This window comes from Salvelinus fontinalis, chromosome 14, assembly GCF_029448725.1.
Source record: "Salvelinus fontinalis isolate EN_2023a chromosome 14, ASM2944872v1, whole genome shotgun sequence".
NCBI lineage: Eukaryota > Metazoa > Chordata > Actinopteri > Salmoniformes > Salmonidae > Salvelinus > Salvelinus fontinalis.
Genome location: NC_074678.1, coordinates 30,881,930 through 30,894,645, shown reverse-complemented (window position 1 = coordinate 30,894,645; position 12,716 = coordinate 30,881,930). Strand labels below are relative to the sequence as shown.

At 44.0% G+C, this 12,716-nt stretch overlaps 1 protein-coding gene across 1 annotated transcript in view; it reads left to right on the top strand.

The window, feature by feature from the left end:
* The first annotated feature begins 1,360 nt into the window (after positions 1-1,360).
* LOC129810607 (glypican-5-like) overlaps positions 1,361-12,716 on the top strand; it is a 77,887-nt gene continuing 66,531 nt past the window's right edge. Inside the window, exons 1-2 of the mRNA XM_055861292.1 lie at positions 1,361-1,883; positions 10,426-10,587. Coding sequence (XP_055717267.1) covers positions 1,718-1,883; positions 10,426-10,587 — 328 coding nt within the window. The 5' untranslated portion in view covers positions 1,361-1,717. The remainder of the gene's footprint in view (positions 1,884-10,425; positions 10,588-12,716) is intronic.

Genomic DNA, 12,716 nt, shown 5'->3' with positions numbered 1-12,716 from the left:
CCAAGCTTCACGTCTGGAGGAAACCTGGCACCATCCCTATGGTGAAGCATGGTGGCGGCAGCCTCATGCTGTGGGGATGTTTTTCAGCAGCAGGGACTGGGAGACTAGTCAGGATCGAGGCAAAGTACAGAGAGATCCTTGATGAAAGCCTGCTCCAGTGCGCTCAGGACCTCAGACTGGGATGAAGGTTCACCTTCCAACAAGACAAAGCACACAGCCAAGACAATGCAGGGGAGGCTTCGGGACAAGTGTCTGAATGTCATTGAGTGGCCCAGCCAGAGCCTGGACTTGACCTGATCAAACATCTCTGGAGAGACCTGAAAATAGCTGTGCAGCGACGCTCCTCATTCAACCTGACAGAGCTTGAGAGGATCTGCAGAGAAGAATGGGAGAAACTCCCCAAATACAGGTGTGCCAAGCTTGTAGCGTCATACCCAAGAAGACTCAAGGCTGTAATTGCTGCAAAAGGACAGACGAGACCTCTAAAGCATTATTACTTTAGTTCTTTATTACAAAATGTTTTTGAATATTTTTATTCTGTACAGGTTTCCTTCTTTTCAGTCTGTCATTTAGGTTAGTATTGTGGAGTAACTACAATGTTGTTGATGCATCCTCAGTTTTCTCCTATCACAGACATAACGGTTTTAAAATCACAATTGGCTTCATGGTGAAATCCCTGAGCGGTTTCCTTCTTCTCCGTTAACTGGGTTAGGAAGAACTCTTGTATCTTTGTAGTGACTGGGATTATTGATACACCATCCAAAGTGTAATTAATAACTTCCCCATACTCAAAGGGATATTCAATGTCTGCTTTTTTATTTTAACCCATCTACCAATAGGTGCACTTCTTTTGAGGCATTGGAAAACCTCTAGTCTTTGTCGTTGAATCTGTGCTTGCAATTCACTGCTCAACTGAGGGACCTTACAGATATTTTGTTTAATAAAAAAAAAATATATGTATTTAACTTTATTTAATTGTATGTGTGGGGTACAGAGCTGGGGTAGTCATTCAAAAATCATGTTAACACGATTATTGCACACAGAGTTAATCCATGCAATTTATTATGTGACTTGCTAAGCACATTTTTACTCCTAACTCTATTTAGTCTTGCCATAACAAAGGATTTTAATTATTTTTGACTCGAGATTTCAGCTTTTCATTTGTTTTTCATTTGTAACAATTTCTGAAAACAATTCACTTTGACATTATGGGTTATTGTGTGTTGATCAGTGACACAAAATCAAAATCGAATACATTTTCAATTCAGGCTGGAACACAACAAAAAGTGTGAAACGTCAAGGGGTGTGAACACTTTCTGAAGAAACTGAAATGTTTTTGTGCTGTCTTGTGTGTGATGTTTCAGACCGAGCATTTCAACAATGTAGGTTGGTTTGCACGGTGTGTATGTGTGCGTGTGTGTTATATTCAGAGAGAGAGAGCGAGCGAGAGTGCTCAGCTGTAACCTACCAAAGAACGGTGTTGCACTTTCTGAAGCGCATGGATTTTAAGTGGATAGCCTACTTAGAGTGTAAACGTCGTGCGCTCTATTGAACAGCCCCAAGAATGTGACATTTTAACAGATCGATGCAGTTGATAAGGACAGCGAATTTGTTTTGGAATTGTATTTGGCTACTTTAATAGCCTATTGGGCTACTTTTACAAACGGCCATACCACTGCCAGGATACATTCATAGTCTATCTGATTGAAATGGTGCAATGTTCCGAAGGATACTCCAACGCGTTGACTTTTGGTTGATTTGGGTAACAGTTGTACTATTTGGAGCTTCTGGTGCAGGAGCGCACAGTTGCCATGAGGTTAAAACGGCTTTCCAATTGCGCCAGATCGGCTCGTTGAAATGGGTCCCGGAGGCACCTGGAACAGGTTAGTGCGCACTTGATCTAGCAGGTCCTAACACATGTTGTGTCCTAACACATGTTGTGTCCAGGAGCCAGATTCCCGCCGCTTGTGCACCTGTGCGTGCGGTGCACCCGTTTCTTTTCCATTCTTTTTCTTAAGGTATTGATACCTCAAAATCATAGAAATGTACAATTTGTTTACATTAATGTTAAGTGTCATTTAGCCTGTTCATTTTTGAGAAAAAATGAAGTTCATACTCATGTAAAAGCTTACACATGGTTCCCTGTACTGTGAATAGGACAAATAAACATAGGGAACAATGAGGTATAGGCTATCTTCATTGGTAGTGACAGCAGTAATGCGCTCTTAGGATCGTTCACATTGTCAAAACTCGCACAAATGTATTGCAAGCTTACTCAAGTTTTCTGTCTGATACTGAAATTACATTTCCTTTTCACATTAGTGCATGTCATCCTCCTGATCCGAATATATTTTTCGGCTACATCAGACAGAGATATGCCAATGAAAATGTTATAGGTTAGGTGATGGATGGCAAAATGAGCAAAAACTGTGACAAAGATTCAAGAGAAAGATTCAAGCAAAACTTTCTAGCAAGTAGGCCTAATAGTTAATGCTGTATCTTTGTGTATAGACCATGATTCCAAGAACTGGACGTGAGTCCCAAGTCCCAATCTCTTATTTTTTTGCTTTTCAAATACTGAGCTTATTATATGGATGCAATGGCCATAACTGTCATAATCAATAACATTGCAGTTATATCAGCTCATAATTTGGCAAACACCAAAAACCATTCACACAATTTCAACCAATGTTCAATAATTGTTTGTTAAAGGTGTATAAACTAAACACCTACTGAACAGATTATAAACAACTTGAAAGTTAGAAGCCCCTTCATAAATATTTTTAAGTATACCTTAATATGAAGTGTGAGTCAAAGCCATTTTGCAATTTAGTTTGGAGATAGTATCATAATCAAATATCCCATTAAAACCAAATACACAAATGCACAGAAAATATTCTCTCTGTCTCTCTCATTTATATTGGTCAGATCAAGTGACCTGAGCCCCAGGGGCCACAATAACTGAGCTGCGTGTTGTGTGTGATCATCTACAATACATATACAGGTCATTAGGTTTAATAGACTGCTTGTCCTGCTCGAACATCATGGCTATACTTTACTCTTCGCCTTTTATGGGGTACAAACTTGTTGTTTTGCATATCAATTTCATGTTGTCTCAATGGCACACGTAGATAAAAGAAAAAAAAGAAAATTGGGCCCTCTGGTTTGCTTAATATAAGGAATTTGAAAAAAAAAGATACTTAAGTATATTTAAAACCAAATACTTTTACTTTTAGTATTTTACTGTGTGTCTTTCGCTTTTACTTGAGTCCTTTTCTATTAAGGTATCTTTACTTTTACTCAAGTATGACAATTGGGTACTTTTTCTACCACTAATAGAAAGTCTACACCTCCTTGAACTTTTAAAATGTTTTGTTGTGTTACAAAGTGGGATTTAAATAGATTTCATTATAATATTTTTTCATTGATTTATTCCATTATGTAAAAAAAAATATTCCCCAAAAATATTCAAAATACACAAAATATTCCATAATGTCAAAGTGAAAAGTGTAACGATCGTCTTGAGGACAATGAGTGGACCAAGGCGCAGCGGGTGATAAATACATAATGAATTTAATAAATGAAAGACGAAACACGAAGAACACTTGAATTGATTACAAAATAACAAACGACGTAGACTGACCTGAACAAGAACTTACATAAACACGAAGAACGCATGAAACAGGGACAGACTACCTAAACGAACGAACAAACTAAACAGTCCCGTGTGGTGCAAACAGACACAGACACAGAAACAATCACCCACAAACAAACAGTGAGAACAGCCTACCTTAATATGGTTCTCAATCAGAGGAAACGTCAAACACCTGCCTCTAATTGAGAACCATATCAGGCAACACATTTAACCCAACATAGAAACCCATAACATAGAATGCCCACCCCAACTCACGCCCTGACCAACTAAACACATACAAAAACAGGTCAGGAACGTGACAGACCCCCCCCTCAAGGTGCGAACTCCGGGCGCACCCCTAAAACTCAAGGGGAGGGTCTGGGTGGGCATCTGTCCACGGTGGCGGCTCCGGCGCAGGACGAGGACACCACTCCACCATAGTCTTTGTCCCCCTCCTTAGCGTCCCTTGAGTGGCGACCCTCGCCCCCGACCCTGGTCCAGGAACCTTCACCAAGGCTCCTCCTAAATAGCGGAGACAACTCAGGACAGAGAGGTAGCCCAGGACAAAGAGGTAGCTCAGGACAGAAGGGCAGCTCAGGACAGAAGGGCAGCTCCGGACAGAAGGGCAGCTCCGGACAGAAGGGCAGCTCCGGACAGAAGGGCAGCTCATGACTGGAGGGCAGCTCATGACTGGAGGGCAGCTCATGACTGGAGGGCAGCTCATGACTGGCTGGCGGCTCTGGCAGCTCCTGACTGGCTGGCGGCTCTAATGGCTCGGGCCAGACGGGCGGCTCTGAAGGCTCGTAGCAGACGGGCGGCTCTGAAGGCGCTGGGCAGACGGATGGCTCAGATGGCGCTGGGCAGACGGATGGCTCAGATGGCGCTGGGCAGACGGATGGCTCAGATGGCGCTGGGCAGACGGATGGCTCAGATGGCGCTGGGCAGACTGATGGCTCAGATGGCGCTGGGCAGACGGGCAGTGCAGGCGGCGTTGGGCAGACGGCCGACTCTGACCTGCTGAGGCGCACAGTAGGCCTGGTGCGTGGTGCCGGAACTGGTGGTACCGGACTGGAGACACGCACCTCAAGGCTAGTGCGGGGAGCAGGAACAGGGCACACTGGTTTCTCAAAGCGCACTATAGGCCTGGTGCGTGGTGCCGGAACTGGTGGTACTGGACTGAGGGTACGCACCTCAGGGCGAGTGCGGGGAGAAGGAACAGTGTGTACAGGGCTCTGGAGACGCACAGGAGGCTTGGTGCGTGGTGCCGGAACTGGTGGTACCGGGCTGGAGACACGCACCATAGGGCTAGTGCGTGGAGGAGGAACAGGGCTCTGGAGACGCACAGGAGGCTTGGTGCGTGGTGTAGGTACTGGTGGTACTGGGCTGGGGCGGGAAGGTGGCGCCGGACATACCGGACCGTGCAGGCGTACTGGCTCCCTTGAGCACCGAGCCTGCCCAACCTTACCTGGTTGAATGCTCCCCGTAGCCCGTCCAGTGAGGGGAGGTGGAATAACCCGCACTGGGCTGTGTAGGCGAACCGGGGACACCCTGCGTAAGGCTGGTGCCATGTACACCGGCCCAAGGAGACGTACTGGAGGCCAGATATGTAGAGCCGGCTTCATGGCACTTGGCTCAATGCTCAATCTAGCCCTGCCTGTACGGGGAGGTGGAATAACCCGCACCGGGCTATGCACACGTACAGGAGACACCGTGCGCTCTACCGCATAACACGGTGTCTGCCCGTACTCTCGCTCTCCACGGTAAGATCGGGGAGTTGGCGCAGGTCTCCTACCTGACTTCGCCACACTCCCTTGTAGCCTCCCCCCCAAGAAATTTTTGGGCTTGACTCACAGGCCTCCATGCTAGCCGCGTACCCTCATAACGCCGGTTCCTCTCTCCGGTTGCCTCTGCTCTCCTAATTGCCTCCAGCTGTTCCCATGGGAGGCGATCTTTACCAGCCAGGATCTCCTCCCATGTGTAGCAACCCTTGCCGTCCAAAACGTCCTCCCATGTCCATTCCTCCTTCTTGCGCTGTTGCTGCTGCCCGTTACAACGCTGCTTGATCCTTTGTTGGTGGGTGATTCTGTAACGATCGTCTTGAGGACAATGAGTGGACCAAGGCGCAGCGGGTGATGAATACATAATGAATTTAATAAATGAAAGACGAAACATGGGTGATGAATACATAATGAATTTAATAAATGAAAGACGAAACATGAAGAACACTTGAATTGATTACAAAATAACAAACGACGTAGACTGACCTGAACAAGAACTTACATAAACACGAAGAACGCATGAAACAGGAACAGACTACCTAAACGAACGAACAAACGAAACAGTCCCGTGTGGTAGACACAGACACAGGAACAATCACCCACAAACAAACAGTGAGAACAGCCTACCTTAATATGGTTCTCAATCAGAGGAAACGTCAAACACCTGCCTCTAATTGAGAACCATATCAGGCAACACATTTAACCCAACATAGAAACACATAACATAGAATGCCCACCCCAACTCACGCCCTGACCAACTAAACACATACAAAAACAACAGAAAACAGGTCAGGAACGTGACAAAAAGAAAATTCTACACATTTTTACAAAGTAATAAAATTTGAATAACAAAAATATAGTAATTGCACAAGTATTCACCCCCTTTGTTTAGACAAGCCTAAATTAGTTCAGAAGTAAAATTTGGCTCAACAAATCACATAATAAGTTATATGGATTCAGTCTGTGTGAAATAATTATTTTTTAATGACTACCCCTTCCTCTGTCCCCCGTACATGCAACATCTGTAAGGTCCCTCAGTCAAGTATTGAATTTCAAGCACAGATTCAACTACAAAGACCAGGGAGCTTTTCGAAAAGCCTCAGTGATTGGTAGATGGGTAACAATAGCAAATCAGACATTGAATATTAGGGCTCCCGAGTGGTGCAGCGGTCTAAGACACTGCATCTCAGTGCTAGAGGCCCTACAGACCCTGGTTCAACCCTGGGCTGTATTACATCCAGCTGTGTTCGGGCCCAGTGTTGTCTGGTGTAGGGTTTGACCAGGCTGTCATTGAAAATAGAATTTGTTCTTATCTGACTTGCCTAGTTAAAAAATAAAAATGTATCTTTAAGCATGGTCAAGTTAATAATTATACTGTGGATGATGTATTAAACCACTCAGACACAAAAATGATACAGTTGTCCTTCTGAACTGAGCTTGAGGACAGGAAGGAAACTAATTAGAGATGTCATCATGAGGCCATTGGTGATTTTAAACAGCTACAGAGTTCAATGGCCTAAATGACAGAGTGAAAAGAAGAATACAAATATACAGAATAAGTGCAAGACACTAAAGTAATACTGCAAAAAAACAACGCAAAGGAATACACTTTTTGGTCAAAATGCAAATCCTTATGTTTTGGGCAATTCCAACACAACACATCACTGAGCAACTGCCTCTATTTTCAAGCATAGGGAGTTTTTCAGGATGAAAAGAAACAGGATGGAGCTAAGCACAGGCAAAATTCAGCTAAGCACCTGCTTCAAAAAAGGAATTCACCTTTCAGCAGGACAATGACCTACAACACAAAGCAAAATCTACACTGCAGTTGCTTACCAAGTAGAGTGTTCCTGAGTGGCCAAGTTATATTTTCGACTTAAATATGCTTGAGAATCTATGGCACGTCTTGAAAATGGTTGTCTTGCCATGATCCCTAACACTTTAACAGAGGTTGAAGAATTTAAAAAAGAATAAATAGCAAATATCGCACAATACAGATGTGCAAAGCTCTTATAAGACTCACAGCTGTAATTGCTGCCAAATGGGTTTCTAACATGTATTTACACATGAGGGGGAATACTTATCTAATCAAGGTATATTTGTGTTTTATTTTTCATGTATTTTTCTTCTACTTACATAGTATTTTGTGTAGATCATTGACATACAATTAACAAAATAAAATGTAAAGAAATCCTAGGGGGGTTGTAGACTTTATATATGCACTGTATATTCATGTGTGGTATTGTATGATCACTGTGCCTTTTGGAAAGTACCCCAGTGTTTAACTGATTTATTTCAGTCTTAATAAGCCGCCTGTTCCTGTGTCCCTCTGCAGTGTCTATCACTTGCGCTGTGGTATTTTAATGTACAGTGCATGCATAACATCTTGTCCTTGGGGGAAAGTGTCACAGACACTGAATCCAGCCACAGCAATGCATTCTGGGACAAATGAGGGCTGACTCCAACAGCTGAGGAGACACTGGGCTTTGTCTGTTAGCACCCTGAGCCCCTTTCCTTTCACTGCTGTTTGCCCTCATCCTTATTAAAGGTCACACACATTGTTTGCATAAGTTGGGTAGAAAGATTAGCAGGTAGAGGAAGCACAAAAAATAGAATAAGATGCTCGTATTCATTTAGAGGTTGATCACATTGAGGGGTGGATGGATGGGTGGGTTGTGGAAGATGTTATTCACCCCTGTGCTGCCGATGCCCAGTAGTGTAGGGCATGTGGTGGTGGCAGTGGGGATTGGGAAGGGGCCTGCTTTTTCCCATCTCGTGATCCCAATCAGCTGTTCTTCAGCTTGGTTTACAGTAGCTTGTCAATGTCAGATTCCTCACACACGAGACGAGTACGGTAATCACAAATCCTCACGCTTTCACTGCCTCTCAACCCCCTCTCAGGAGCTTGCTGTGAATGTGTATGACACTGTGTCCTGTCCTCCTCATCGCTCAGCTCACCTCCAATTCTGTCCTCATAAGTGGAATTGAAAGATATGTGAGATTTACTGTTTACTGTTTAAGACTTACTTTTAAGTAATATGAACATGCAGTGGTTGTATTGGGGGCTTCTGAGCCTGAGAAAAGCCATACTTGCAAGGACCAGACAGACATTGCTATTTCACACAACTGTGATAACATTTTAATACTTGAACAACAGAACATCCAGTGCATGTAAGTCTACATCACCTGTCATCAGTCACATGATTGATTTGTTCACACAATGCTGTCATGATTGACACGTCCAATGATTTAGGCCTGGTTGAGTTTTTAAGCATGTTAACTCTGGTGAGTTTAAACTCAGCTACATCGCTCCGTTTCCTTCTGCATCTTCCTCTCTCTCCACCGTTGGAGCTCTTGTATCTGGACTTTGATTCAGCAAGGTCTGGCCGGATAGCCAAAGTCTATTTCTGAAGCTCTTTCTCTCTCTCTCTCGTTCCTGGCTCCACTTTCACATGCTGGTGTATTAGTTTCATATGGGAGATCAAGCTGATGGTGAGCCAGCTCGGGGGGGATGGAGGGGAGTGGGGAGGTGAGCGAGGACATCGGCTAGAGGGGCTAAGGGGTGCCAGGGTCACCCTGGACCTCATCCAAATGAGATTGTATTAGGGGACTCTTTGCTAACCCAAAGGGAACTTGAATACAGCATACTCTGAGTGTACAAAACATTAGGAACACCTTCCTAACATTGAGTTGCATCCCTTTTTGCCTTCAAAGAGCCTCAGTTCGTCAGGGTATGGACTCTACAAGGTGTCGAAAGCATTCCACAGGGATGCTGGCCCATGTTGACTCCAATGCTTCCCACAGTTGTGTCAAGTTGGTTGGGTGTCCTTTGGGTGGGGGACCATTCTTGATACACATGGGAAACTGTTGAGCGTGAAAAACCCAGCAGCTTTGAAGTTCATGACAAACTCAAACTGGTGCGCCTGGCACCTACTACCATACCCCATCCAAAGACACTTAAAACTTTTGCCTTGCCCAGTCACCCTCTGAATGGCACACATACACAATCCATGTCTCAATTGTCTCAAGGGTTAAAAATCCTTCTTTAAACTTTCTCCTCCCCTTCATCTACACTGATTGAAGCAGATTTAACAAGTGACATCAATAAGCGATCATAGCTTTCACCTGGATTCACCTGGTCAGTCTATGTCATGGAAAGAGTAGGTGTTCCTAATGTTTTGTACACTCAGTGTAGATGCCCATGAGAAATAAGTGTAGAGAAATAATGTGTTGGAACCATTTATTCACTATTTATTTATTAAACTATTTGAGTAAGTATTATTAATCACATTTGGTCAAAGCTTCTAGCACACTTGAGCTATGTATTTCATATTGACACCTCAGTTGAGGTGTGTCATGTCAAAGATTGTCTGTTATATTGACAAGATAGTCAAGTGACAGCTCTAACAATGGAAACACATTGCCTCACAGATGAGAGGCAAACGGGAGGAGACGAGATCAGGTGGGACCATTCTAGCCAATGAGAGGGCAGATTCTCGTGTGACCAACAGACCATAGAGATAGATAGAGGACTCAACTCTGTATCTGTGCCATTATAGCGTCTGTGACAGCATGGGCAGTGCAATTGAGGTTATCTCCATTTTAAGGTAGTCCATTTTCTTCTTCTTCATTGGCTGATTTTTCCCAACTCATAGGAATCCCCACCCAGTTGACTACTTTAAAATGGTGAAAGACCTCAATGGCAATGTCCATGCTCTATGACAACATCACAACTCCGATATATAGTAAATTTTTTTCAAAGTTGCCGAAATGCCACGTGCGTCCACTTATATCAGTGAATTCGTAACAACCTAACCATTAAGCAACTTCTATTGCAATTACATTTTTTTGTTGAACAAATTCAACACTCATTGACCTCTATACAGACATTCCTCCCTATGTGGGCTTGTTTTTATGGACAGATTTTGGGAGGAGTAAAACCTCTCGCTTTGCTTCTTCCTCTCTAGTCATGCTCAGGTTTGTTGTTGTAATATGTTTCCTCTTCTTTCCCAGATGGTGAGTTGCAGATCTGCAAGCACCCAGGCCCGTCATGTTGCACACGCAAGATGGAGGAGAGTTACCAGGCAGCAGTGCGCAGAGAGACTCTCCAGAACATCCGTTCCTACAGCTTTGAGCTCAAGTACCTCATTGTGGGCCATTCCTCTGCCTTCCAGGGTAAGGATATGGGGGGCCTGTGGGACAGGGCGAGGAGAGGGGCATGGGATGATGTTAGAATATATTCAACAAAAAATGTAATTGCTATTGAAGTTTCTTAATGGTTAGGTTGTTACGAATTCACTGATATCCCGAGAAAGCCATGATTCACTGAGAACCACTTCAGTGGCATTTGATATTGGTTTTGTACTATTCAATATTGGCTTAAAATATTTAGCCAGGCCTCACATTGAGAAATTAATAACTTGACTACTGCGCTCTGTATCTCTATCTGTCTATAGCTTTCTGTCTTTCTGGATGTCTGCGTCTGTCTCTGCCTCTGTCTCGCTCTCTCTCTCTCTCTTTCTCTCTCTCTCTCTCTATTCAGCCATGTAGAGTAGAGAATACACAGCAGGTCTTGTTCTGAACCAATGAAAGACAGGGAGTGAAAAATGTTTACATTCACTGAGTATCCCTGGAGATGTGTTAACATTTGAATCAATCTGTCTCTCTAACGAGATGTCCTGAATGGGAGGGAAGAATAGTGGGGTTATCCTGCTCTGCTTTTCACAGAGAGGGCTGCTGGGCGGTTGCCTGGCTACCCAAACTCCTTGCTCCTGCCAAACTCTATGCCTGCCCACGGACGTTAGTTTCTTCTCTGCAATGAGTCTGGATCTGAGTACCTCCCCTACTATTTCTAGAATGGAAATACATTCTAGATCGTTTGATTGCTCCCAGAAACCGATGTGTTGGGCCAGACGTTTAGAAAATGTATACTCTGAGTGGTTAGAGATCCAATCGCTGATGACTTTGTTTTGTACAATATCCCTCATTTTGATGTCAACACAAACGACTTCAATGGTTGCACTCTCAGACTGAAGTATGTAACGAATGATAGAGCAGCGGAGTAATTCAGTTTGAGTCGTCAGGCAAGCTGGGTTGCTGGTCCCTGGCTTCTCAGAAAGGGAGGCTTTCTGGGCCTTTTATCTCTGCTGAAAGACATGATGTCAGTGAGTGATGTGGACAGTGTCCTCTAAGGATGCCTGCCGGGTCACTGCTCACTGGGCTTTCAGCAGTGGGTTTGCTGAGGTAACCTGATCTAATTGGCTTCTAGAATAAGGAATCTCATTACAACAAACATTTCACTCAAAGCATTATCATAGCAGTTTACATTTATGTGTTTGTGTTTATATGTGTTTACATTTATTTTTGTTTTGTGTCTGTTTCTGTGGATGTCTGCTGTGTGTACAATGTGTTTAAGTGCCTCAAACCTTATGCAGTTGGAGTTCAGAGGAAGTACACTCGGAAATGTTAATATTTGCATATTTTGCTGTCATTCTGTATCACTTTCAGATGTGATCATTAGCCTTTTGCTGTACTTCTTAATGGGTATATAATGTTCGCAGCATTTTGTTTACCTTTGTATTCCCTCTCTACTGAGTACTTCTTTAAATGCTACCCTCTGGTCCCCCTGACATCTGCTTCATTTCATCTCTCCTCTGAAGCCTCTTACAAATTGGTCTCTGGGAAAAGATCTAAGGTCCTGCCATCCACTTGTGAGAAATATGTGATGGACACTAATGGTTACAAATGAGATTCATGAGTTACATCTGAACCTCCTTTTGACCAGGCTCAGAATGAGCCATAACACCCAATGAACATTCAGCAGCCAAAATAAGCTTGAGTTGATTTAGGCTTTAGACTGTTGCAGGGCCTATACAGGTCTGTATCCCTTCACTCCATGCCCACCACCAAAGACTACACATTTACCCAAGTACCTGAGTACTACTTGTTGAAACCCTCAGAGGTTAGAGTAGATTGGACAGACTGACTGACACAACCCTGCCAGGCGGCGCAGAGACATGACACTGATCTTGCCATTTAGAACCTGCCAAGCTCAAACTTATGACCAGGGTGTGTCTTGGCCCAATGTGGGTGTTGGGGGTGGGAATGGGGTCCAGGCAGGGCATATGGGGTCAGCACTGCAGAGACCTAGGATATCCCCTTCAATCTGTCCCATTAAGGAGCTTGTAGCATGACTGGACGACATGGCCAGGACAGGAGTCAGGATAGCAGTCTTGGGACTCAGTAGTCAGTTATGGTGCTTGATGACCTGCATGCCCTCCTGTCCAGGCTGCTGGTCTGAACCT